This window comes from Protopterus annectens, chromosome 17.part0 (assembly GCF_019279795.1).
Source record: "Protopterus annectens isolate FY-2018-M chromosome 17.part0, PAN1.0, whole genome shotgun sequence".
Classification (NCBI taxonomy): Eukaryota; Metazoa; Chordata; order Ceratodontiformes; family Protopteridae; genus Protopterus; species Protopterus annectens.
In genome coordinates this window covers 131,227,400-131,239,687 of record NC_056751.1, presented here as the reverse complement: position 1 = coordinate 131,239,687, position 12,288 = coordinate 131,227,400, and the positions used below count along the sequence as shown (strand labels likewise).

Below are 12,288 nucleotides of genomic sequence, written 5' to 3'. Positions count from 1 at the left end.
CGGGTACTTAGCTTTGAGTAGGAGAAGAAAGTCTTCGGACTGAAGTTTGTTCAGAAAAGATTGTCAGGAGTCAGCCGACCGGCACTTGCGAACTGCTATCACCACACGGCAAGAAAGACTGGAGAACATGGCATCGGCTGTCAGCTTTGTAACCCTGGCACTCTGACGTCAGGGAGCATGGCTGAACAGCCGACGCCGGACCCAGACTTAGGGATTCTGGCCGACCGAGGACTGCCTGCCGGCAGGGGAGAACCCTACAGTCATGACTGCAACAGTGAAACACGATGAACATCAAGGGTGTAACAGGTAAATATTCTATCAGGTACTGGGGTTATTCATACTTGCATTACAAGGGATAAAAACTTCAAGGGAATACAGGGATGGGCTTCTAAAGATCCTCAGTGATCAATAGCCTAGTATGCACCTATGAATAGCAGCATTTTCCTACACATTGCCTACTTCTAGATCATCACTGCTTTATTAAATTTGTCATATGTTTGCCTCCCCTCCACAAAGCAACACTTATCCATATATCAATTCTGGGATCATCTTTGCCATTCTCATAGCTACTACAGACAAACACACTATAATCATGATTTAAAATTAAAATGGGTCTATATGAAGTTGGATTTGATGGGTCTTTATCCTCTTTGGTGAAGACATCTTTCTTCCAAGATGCTGTTACCCAACCTCCCGAAACACCATTAAACAACTTCCATATCTTTCACTTTATTCCCTCCCAACTTCCACAGGAATACCATCTATTCCGGAAAACTTCCCTTCTGATTGATTATACAGCAGTCTTAACCGTATCTGTTCCTATTTTAGCTATAAATATTGACCCTCATATCTTCCTATAATTTTGGTATAATCAAATCTTCCACAAATGCTTCCACTTCTGCAAGTCCACTTGTAAATGAAGTTAATACATACATTAAAATTACAGATGCATGCATTATAACTACAATACATTCACAGCTACCAACCTTTTTTAATTTTTTTTATCAACTCTATGATCCTTTAAACCTGTGGACATCAGTAAGGGGGGGGGGGAATTGGAAGAATAGCTACGTTCAGCATTGGGGATTCCAGATTAAAGTGAACATGCTTCCTTTGGTATGTTTTCTTCCATCACTTCCTCAGTAAGGAAGGTTCCAAGAAAGCTGAAGTAAAACATCATCAAGGCTTACACCCAACACTTTTTACTGATGGTCTGATCCTGTCTCCGACTTGGTAAGACAGGGCAGCCACAACAAGATACATGACAGCTTCTGTATCAGAGAAGGCAAGAGCATAGAAGAATACAATGTTGACATGATGACTGGATGCTGTAAACTCTCTTTAGGACAGTGGCACAAATCTAGCAGTGCTAGTCCCATACAGTGGCAATGTACACTGCGCAACTATCACCACTACAGTGAGGTCACTAGAACTAAAGAACTCTAAAATTAAAGGCTCAAAAGCAGAGGAGGCTGAATGTTAAATGACACTAAGGGCATGTAGGCCAAAACCAACCATGACTCCAAAATCCAAGGCCAGGAGAGACTTCAGAGCCTAAGGAATAAATTTACACATGATCAAGGGTGCTGGCAACACTGAAAGAAGCAACTGCACAGACAAAGTATCTGTCGAAGCCAACATTAATGTCCCTTGCTGGTGTCAAATCTGGTGATTGCAAGATACTCCCCCATGTCAAAACTGGCAGCAAACCAGTGCCTAATGAGAAGGCTGTGGGGAAAAGGAGGGCAACGGTGAGGTACCCCCATTCATCTTCAAAGAAGAAAGGAAAAGGACAGTACTCATTTTAACCTGAACTTGCAAGTCATCCTTCAACTACCTGCAGTTAATGTCTTATGTTATGGGGTGGCTACACAAAAACAAACAAAACAGGTGCAGCAAAAGGACATGGCTGACAGAAGAAGAAAGCCTACAGAACCCACTTTCAAAAAGAGGAGAAAAGCTGTCATATTTTTCAAGTATATGATGCACCCTTCAACAACATTCACCACTACCTTGTAAACACCAGACTCTCTGTCTCAAGTTTCTTAAAGGGCACTGAGGAAGCATCCCTAGAAGACCAAGGGTCTGTCAAGGCCGTGGTTTAGTTTGGTCAAGAAATTCTAGATTACGCTCTAAAGCATACAGTCTCCACACCAATTGCACTGTAGTCACCCGGAAGCTAGCCCTTTAAAATCAGATTAATCTTCCTTTTCTTTAAGATTATGAATATCAAAGACTTTAAAATATCGCAATCCAACCTTAAAATGTTCAGCACATGAACAAAAACTCAAAGAACATGCCTATCCTTAAGAAAAATCTTGTGGTTACAGGAGTCAAATTTTCTAAACGCATAGGACTGTTCCATTCAGAACACAAGTAGCACAAATGCAGAAAAGAAAAGAAATGAAATGAAAACCACAACAGCAAATTTTAGAGACAGAAGTAATTTGATTATTGAAAAGAAAGTGCAACTCAAAAAAAACGGAAACAAGTGTACATGTGCTATAAAATTCAACAGCCTGCAGTAAGGGGAATGGTTTAATAAAAAAAGAATGATTACCTTTTAAGTGCCAGAAGGTGGTGCATCAGTGACCCATAACCACACTTTCAAGAATGAAAAACATGCAAATTTAAGGACATTTTCTTGAAGAGACAAAAAATTCTAAAGCCAGGGGGCATCTCACTCTGCAAGCTCATCACGCAGCAATATAGACCTAGGCAATGCCTGGAAAAGTTTTATGTGCCGAGCTGATGCAAATATGTTGTCAAAGTTCTAAGGTTCTGAAGAGGATGGACTAAATCATCCTAGACCTAACAAAACGGGAACGGCAAGACTTATTTTTCATTTTGCAAACTTCCCTGAATGCTTCAAGTATTGTGTTTGACTACTGCTGTTCAGTGATTGTATAAAGCACAGGATAAACAACTGCCTGCAAACCAATATTGTTAAGAAGATGAAGTCTACCATACCTCCTTCTACAAGCATTTATGACTTAACACAACACATATCAGTGACGTGACTTTCAGTAACACCCAGTTTGCCTGGAAGGGTTTTAACATTACACTGAACATTTTCATGACAGTAAATCTGGTACTAGTATGCTACAACCAAGATCATTTGTTTTACATAATGAGAGCACATTTTAAAAAACAATGTAAATAAATACATTTTAGTTAATACCTTTGCAATGTACAGCAATGCAGCCATCAACATTTTCACAGATATTTGTAAATTTCTTTACTATGGCATCATTAGGTGTGCTTCCATCTACAAAGAAAAGATCATAGTGCTCAAATCCTGCATCAGTAAACCGCCTGGCATCATAGATCTTCTTATTAAGTCGAACAATTGTGGTGACACTGTGCTTTTTGAAGTATGGAAAATAGGCTTCTGGAGCATGACGAGGGTACCCTAAAATAAACACTCTCATTACTTTTTGCTGCAACTGACTCAGAAAAACATAATCCAAAAAGTCTTAACTGAAAAAAATCTCAATAAAGCAACAGAAAAAAAATGCAACATTCATAAAAGCACACTGTATAGCTTTCATTTAAACACACAAAAAATGCATTTATGAAAGCATATTATGAAACATGTATGAAGTACACAGCATTTGCATTACACAATGGCATACTGTATTAGAACACTTCAAATTTTAACAAAAAGAAAAATGTATTTTTCATGCAGAAATATTCTTCACTATGAATCAGGGAAAAGTATTTTGCACCTCCATTCTTTTCTCCTGAAACCCATGCAAGATCCCTCATAAGCTGGTGTCTAGTCTTTGATGACTGACAACACCCTGTATAAATAAACTGTATAAACTGTATAAATGCAAAGCTGGGCAGGTATGTATAATACACAAATGTCAAGTTAGCTCATAAGCACAAAACCTAGGCAAATACAGTGAAGTAAAGCATGAAACAGTCTGTGCTCATAGGATAAGAAAAGTAAACTAGAAGAAACACGGTAATGCTGCATTTCAAACCCAAATTCTCTCTGTAGCTGCAAGTGAAACCATTATGATACATGCAGAAAAAGACATCCACTGCAACATTGTCATTAGCAACATAATTAATAATTATAATAATAATTATTATTATTATAATTAATAATATAACATAATACAATGTAGGTAACTGCTGCTAAAATATAGTTTCCTGCAACACACTGAAAAAGTCCTTGGGAAGGTCTTGTAGTCAAAGAAAGTTTGCAATAAAATCCCTGCCAAGCCAAATGAGGTATAATAGGGCCTAGCTTACTTGACAGAGCAGTCCTGAAAGTGACAAACTCTCCTAATGTTTAAGCCCAACAGTTAAAGACATACCAACACAGGTACTGAAAAAAGCTGTAAATGTTTTACATACATAATTAAACTGATAAAAAAAAATGATTTACAGGTAGTTACCAGGCATGGGAAAAAATAAAAGCAGAAATGTTATTACAAAACTTGGCTATTTTGTCGTAATGTTAAACAGACTTCAGAATATACAAACTTACAAATCTCGAATTAAACACCATCAGAAATTATTCAACACGCTATATGACAAATATTAAAAATCACACAATATAAAAAACAAACACAATACAGTGAAATAGCAAATGAAAATGAGTCATACACACTTTTGAAATGAACATTTAAATGGAGTATGTTTTCCGAATTTACTTTCAACTGCCAAAGTAATTCTGTACAATATTTATTTATTTTATTTTACATTTGTTAACCGGGCTAGTCAAACTGGATAAATTTCCATTTTCAGTAGAGGCCCGGGGAGAAAAGGTCCGGCAATTATAGAATTACAACATTAAAAATTAAAAATTAAAACTTAAAGAATTAAAAGTAGAAATTAACAGAAAAGATTTTAATAAAAATACAACAAGGACTTGTGCTTAGAGATAGAAAGTATGCTGTACAACCAGTATTAATAAGATAGAGAAAGAAGTTAGTTAAGTGTAATTAATCTACTTGAGAGAGTTTGTTGGCATATAAATTTGAGAGTATCAGTCTATCTTTCAAGGAATTAGTATGTAACAAACGCATTAGGAGTGTTAGTAATTTAAGTGAGAATAGTAGGAATTCGAAATTTAGGGAGCTATACTTAGTAAAGGGAAATGGTTAGTCAGGCTTGCTACAGGGGCATAACCAGTGTGTTTGGAGGTGTTTTTTTGAGGTTATGTTTAAAGAGAGGCAAGGAAGAAAGTAATGTTACTTCATTGGGCAGTAGGTTCCAGTGTTTTCCCACTGTGTTACAAAAAAAGAGAGTCTCCAGCCAGGTTATTAGACTTGCCTATGCAAGCAAGCAGTTTCTTAGAGGAGCGCAGGGAATTCAGATTTTTGTAAGGCTGGATGAGATTGGAAAGAATAGGAGTGCTGTTGGGTTGGTAGAAAATCTTGTGGGCAATGGTGAGTTGGGGTAGTAACAATTGGTTTTGAAGTTCAAGCCAGCCTAGCTGCCTTAGATTAAGACAGTGGTGAGTTCTAAAGGTGTTGCCAGTGGCAAATCTGGCAATGGAATTATAGGAATTTGCTAGCTTGGTAAGATTATTTTTCTTTAGGTTAGTATATATGGGTGAAGCGTACAGAAGTGTAGAGATTAAGTGTGAGTGAGCAATTGTGGTTCTGGCTATAGGAGTTAGGAAAGGTTTGATCTTATATAAGGAGCCTATTTTTCTGTTGACAGTTTTAATAGAATTATTTATGTGGCTATCAAAAGTCAGGTTATTGTCAATAGTTATTCCTAGCAGTTTAGTGGTTGCATCGGAGTATAATAGTACCATTATTGGAAAAAACAGAGAAGTTTGTGTGTGCAGATTTGTTTGTGGGTGTAAAGAGAAGGAGCTTAGTTTTTTTTAGCAATGAGAAGGAGGCATCTATTTGTAAACCATGTTTCTACTATGTTAAATACTTTCTGGGTTAGAGAATGTAGTTCTGAGGGGGAGTTTGCTGTGCATACTAGCGTAGAATCATATGCGTATTGTATGCAGGTGGTTTGGGGGATTGCTGTGTGGAGTTCATTGATAAATAGTGAAAAGAGAAGTGGTCCTAGAATAGAGCCTTGAGGGACTCCGAGGGTAACTGGCTGAAGGGATGATATGTTGTTTTGCCAGAGAACTGCTTGTTGCCTATTGCTCAGATAAGACCTAAACCATTTAATAGTCTGACAGTCAAAGGAGAGGGATTTAGAATGTTGATGAGAAGGGCATGGTTGACCATGTCAAAAGCTTTTGAGAGGTCGATAAAGAGAGCAGATGAGAGGTTACTGTTATTGCGGTTTCTATTAATGGTACCTATAAAAGACAGTAGGGCAGTTGTTCCCAAAGTTCCCAAAGACACATGTTCTAATCTGTACCTTTTATAACTTTTAAAATTCTAAATTCAGACTGTGTTTAGCAAAGAGTTTTCCAAATTTAACATTTATATCACAAGTGTTAATACATTATTAGCCTTAATGAACTGACATTTACCAACATAAAACTTAGCTAATACAAATGCCCTGTAACAATTAATGTACCCAACTAGATTGTTATCACTATGGGAAAATCTTCCAACATTCTTCATCTTGATCACTTGTTAGGTCTGACCATAAGCAGTCTCCTTCAAACAAATCTGAAACCAGAGATAGCTTCCATGCTCACATGGCATTTTATAATTATGTTCGTAATCTCAAAAATACAACACAGCAATGAGTTGAGCTGATCGTCAACGATGTTACCTATACTAAGGCTGAAGATCTAACAAGCCTACTGGCCTACAACTAACTCTACCTTTACATCTCCCCTCAGTCTTTCCCTCAGGATATACTGGAAACTGGCTAACCTAAAGCTATCCCATAAGACTAACTTTTACAAGTGCCATCAAAAGCTAAAAATACTGCACTGATGGATCCTGACAATATCCATGTATGCAACTTAAACAGCATGAAGCACAATTTAGCCACATTCCTAACTGTTCAATCTCAGCCTCCATACAGGCTTTGTACCACGCAAAGGGAGAACATCTACAGTAATTCCATTACAAAGGGATGACTTGCTACTGACCCAGGCAATTACAGACAAATAAATCTAACCAGCCTCATATACAAAGCCATGGAAAAACTTATAAAGGAATTACTCAAGCAAGAATTAAGGAACCTCCAAACACAGGACCCCTCTCAGTTTAAATTTAAGGGCAAGTTATGCTCATGCAACCTAATGGACTTTTTTTTTTTTTTAAAAGGTCACCAAAGCAATGGATGAAGGCAAAATAGTGCACACTGCATACTTCATGAAGAAATCTCTCTCTTTCTTTTCTGAAGAAATGCCAAGCAGAGGTCTTTATTTTGCCTCTGAAGAAAATGTCCAAATGTAGACCAGACAAACTCCGTACTGCTGTATCTGTTATTTGTCTCAGAACAAATTCTTGCCAAACAGTTAATTCTGTCAGAGCTATTTCAATTCTATTATAACACAGCTAGACAGATGAATAGACTAAGGCACACAATCTAAAACGTCAACCCCGAATGAAACATACTGTCCAGTTTACATACTCTTTTCAACCAATGTTATTTTTAATGTCCTTGTGAATTGTTCTTCTGGCTTCTGTCTGTGTCATGAAAAAGCCCATGGTTATTTCATGCCCTTTTTTGGTTCACGCTGTATCTGAAGACTTCACAAAAGTTTCTCCATGTCATCTTTGTGTCACTTGACCTGTCTGCATTTTATTTATTTAATTCTGCATCTGAAAGCCAAGAAAGTCAACTTCCATTTTTTCTAGAACAGGATGCATTTATAGTATTGCCCCCAGCTATATGTTATTAATATCTAAGCTGAACATAACTGTTCTTGCAAAGCAAGCATATTATTTTGAAAACTGTTTGGCCTTGCACATTTCCTTTCACTGTACACACAGTACATTGGGGGAAAGCATTTTAATTTACACAATATCTATCACCTCAAACCAGCCAAAGCCTCTGACACAAATCCTCACTCAGGCAAAGTAGAAAAGCTAAACAAACTGGCAATAAACCCCTATGTCATCAACTGGACTGTCAACTGGCTCACAGATGGAATGCAGATAAATGAAAAGGTGAAGCTTCATACAAAAAGAAACCAGCTACCAGTGGAGTTACCCAGGGCTCTGTGTGGAGAACCTCCTGCTTGGCATCTACGTTTCTGAAGTAAAAGCCAATACCAAAGGGCTCTAGCTAGGCTTGCAGATGACTGCAAGCTAGCAGCAAGTAAATGAATCCCAAAAAGTCTTAGCCATCCTGCATGAAGGCTTGTCCCAATTAAGTAACTGGTGCCAAATGCTTTGCCCATTATGCATGAAGGTTTATCCCATACAAACAACTGGTGCCAAAATCATGGGGCTAAAACTAAATGCCAAAAATGCATTATTGTATCACTTGGGAAGTCCATTACCCCAGGGAAGTACCACTTTAACAATATGCCTCTAAGAACAGACACATTCAGGATTTGGGAACTTATGTGGACAGTGACCTTTTGAAAAACATGTGTCTATTGCAAGGAAGTTCTTTATACTGCACATTTCATAAACAAAGAGATTGTGCCGAAATGTTGGGATGTCACTGACCCTCTTTACTCTGCCCTCATTAGGGGAATCGAGGACTAGAACAACCTCTCTGGCATGTATTTGCCAAGACACATGCAACAACTGCAACACCCACAGAGACACCTTATTGAGAGGATAAAGGGCCAAAACAAAAGGTCCCACATAGACCAACTCAAAGAATTATCAGTGTACTCTGTATCCTACAGACTCTTAAGAAGTGATCTGTGTCTGGGATACAAAGTATCCTCTGACCCAATAATGATGGATTTACTGCATATCAGCAAGTCAAAATGGCATCAGAAATATTTGGGTTTAGGGGATCTAACCCTCTCCTGCAACATCAACAGAAAGGTTTGGAAGGACAGGCATATCTCACAGAGGAGCCAGTTGCTGTGGAACAGACTCCTCATTCAAATAAAAAAAGTTCATTATTGTCCATATTCAACAGCAACTTAGATCTATGGATGGGAAACAGAAAACCTACCCCAGGACTGCCCCCTGTACTAATAATGGACAGATTATGCTCCTAAATCCTTTACCTCAAGCATGGGTCCCCCTCAATCTATCTATGGGATGGTCCCAGTAATTTTTAAGCATAGCATAAAATTCTCAACCACGGAATAAGGCCAATTTATAACAAAATGGAATTGGTTATTTTGAGCGCAAAAACGGAAATTAGCTAGGCTTAAAAAAGCCTGCAAGGGCAGCTAGCCTAGTATTTGCCTATGAACCTATAAAATGCTGGACAGGGTGGACAAATATACCACCCCTTTTGTTTTCAGTCATGGCGAGCTCAGGCTCTAGCTGCGGTATTAATAAAACAGAAGTATGGAAAGCATGCTTTAAGAAGTACAGGCAAGCCAGGAAGGGCTGTGGCTGACTAAGTTTGCAGACGACTGCAAACTGGGTGCTATAATAGAGCCTCAGGTTCCGACATGGAGATCCTCCAGAAGGGCCTAAATGAGACTGAGGCATGGTGTCAAAGCCATGGTCTCAAGCTAAATGCAAAAAAATGCGTAGTAATCCCCTCTGGAAAAAACAGAGTACCCGCAAACTACAACATAGGAGGTAATCCCCTGAAATCTGAAGAAGAAATAAGGGATCTAGGGATCCAAGTAGATAGTCAGTTTTCCTTTGATAACCATGTTGCCAAAGTGGTTTGAAAATCCTTCTATGTGACCCATCAGATCACGAAAGGGTTCGCATCAAGATCTAAGGATGTAATGGTGCCCCTCTACTCTTCACTCATCAGACCCATTATTGAGTACAATGCAACAATTGGAATGTACCTGGCTAGACATCTCCGGCAGCTGGAGAGACCACAGAGGTACCTAACCAAGAGGATTACTGGCTTCAAACAGTTGCCCTATGCAGCACGATTGAAAAAACTAAGACTGTTCTCTGTTGCATACCGCTTTCTCAGAGGCGATCTCTAACGTACAGAGCCATGTCCAACCCAGAATTGTTGAACATGCTCCATCTTAGCAAAACCAAATCTACTCGAGCTACATGCTCTAGGGATAAAAACCTCAACACAACAATGAATAGAACATGCTGGAGGGATAGATTCCCTTCGCAGAGACTTCTCTTACTATGGAACAGGGTCCCAATCTACATAAAAACACAGCCCCTCACTATCACTGTTCAACAGGAACCTTGATGAGTGGATGGGTAACAAAGTTCACACCGGGGATCACACCTACAGCACTACTAGATAGGGGCCAAGGGAAATAGCTGACAGTACAAGGGTCTAGGGAACTACTAAAGGGGCGGTGAATACCGCACAACATGGCTGGGCTAATATATGCCTTCGGGCAGATAGCCCAGTACCAACTTATGAACCTAAAAGACAATATCTTTTAAGTCACAAATACCCTTAACATGCTAATCAACCCATTAGATGGTGTAACTGGGCTGTTTATGTAGTAAACTTTTTTGACAAACAAATGCCCTTTATTACATTTATATTTAACAACATTTGGCAATCCACATGACTGGTGGTGCCTGTTTTTATTTCAGTGAGTCATTAACTACTTGCTTTACTGAAAAAATATTTAATTTTTAATATTCCCTGAGTGTGTGTGTGTGTGTGTGTGTGTGTGTGTGTGTGTGTGTGTGTGTGTGTGTGTGTGTGTGAGAGAGAGAGAGAGAGAGAGTTAAATCCTGACAACAGTAATTCACTTCCAATTGTAATTTTTACATAATCTTGTTTAAAACCAAGTTAAACCAAACTTAACTACATAAATCTCTCTCTCTTGATGTGCCCCACATCCATTTTTATGATCTTTCTCCAATGTTCCATACTTGAAATGATCTTCTCAGAGGATTCAGGTTATCTTCCTTTCTCTCACCTTGAAGTTCTCCGCAGTATGTTATGCCTCTTTACCATATCTGAGCCTTAATACTTTTAATTCCTCTTTCCAGGAGTCTTTATCATCTTGCATTCTTAAGTTTTTTTATTGCATTTTCTTCAGATTGGTCCCTTAGAGCCTACATTCTATAGCTTCTTTATGGTATTGCTAGACTTTAGCCAAATGATTCACTGTTCTTATCCTAGCTGTGCCCCACTTTGCCCTCAAAATATATTCTGGACCATCTCTACCGGTGGTCCTTCATCTAACCAGCCTTCACATCTTTTAAAAATGTCCTGCTCCTACTGCAACAGGTTTCTCAGCATGCTTTCTGTCTTTATTTAGGTCCTACCTGTCTCTTCCATTTTTTTTAAATATAGCTTTCTTTTCTATTGTCATTACTAATCCTTTCATTTCATTTTGACCATCCAGTGTCAGTTCCTTAAATCCTAGGAGTAAATATTTTTAGTGACTATCCCTTAATTCATTCTCTTTTTATGAAGCGATTGTCCAAGGTCTCACTTGTATTTTCCACAATCTTAAGACATGGCATCAAGGTTACACTCTCTCTCTCTCTAGCACATCTCCCACATACAACAATGGTGGCAAGCAAAACTCTAGCTAGTTTTTTGGGGCGGGAGACATACTTGTGTAGATAATTCCAGGCAAAGATCCCGAACTTTGTTGCTTTCATTATTTATCTAGGTAGCTGTACCATTTTTTTTAAATTCTTGTGTAATCTGCTATCCTCTCTCTTCCAATTTCCTTCTAAAGATATCCTTCAACATTGTGTTCATTTCCCTTTCTTCAACTTTTCCTCCATCCCTCTGTTGACGTGTGATTTATACTGTCTCTTCTAACTTCCCATTCTTTTTCCATTTCCTTTATAGGCCCGATACTCCCATACCAGGTTCCTATCTAGTTGGTACCCCTTAATTTTCTCCATATCTTTAATTTCCCTCCAATGTGCATCTGGTACCAGTATCTTATTATCTCAATGTCAATGTTCCCATTTCTATCTATTCCCTCGTTTTCCTTATGAAAAATATTCCAAGTCGCCAGTCCTCTCCTTATATTACCAGTATATCACTGCCTCCTTCTATGCAGCTGGAATAAAACCTCTTTCCTGGATGAGATTCAACAACCAAACAGCATCTTGCTGTATTTCCCAGAGATCTACTGCAGTAATACACATCTAAAAGTAATAATTCTTATACAAACAAAATGGCAGCCACATTTACTGTAAAAAATTCTTATCCGCCAAATGTATCAAAATACTTCAATATTTTTCAGTAATAGCTTTAACAGTTGCACTGTATGCAAACAATGGTTTTATATATATATATATATATATATATATATATATATATACATATATATTAAAA

The 12,288-nt window shown here is 38.2% G+C and overlaps 1 protein-coding gene across 6 annotated transcripts in view; it reads right to left on the bottom strand.

The window, feature by feature from the left end:
* The window catches only part of CDC14B (cell division cycle 14B), a 2,772,169-nt gene that overhangs the window by 1,319,988 nt on the left and 1,439,893 nt on the right, over positions 1-12,288 (bottom strand). For all 6 annotated transcript variants that reach the window (XM_044059784.1, XM_044059788.1, XM_044059789.1 and 3 more), the window contains one exon: positions 3,182-3,412. In XM_044059784.1, the coding sequence (XP_043915719.1) occupies positions 3,182-3,412 (231 nt within the window). The remainder of the gene's footprint in view (positions 1-3,181; positions 3,413-12,288) is intronic.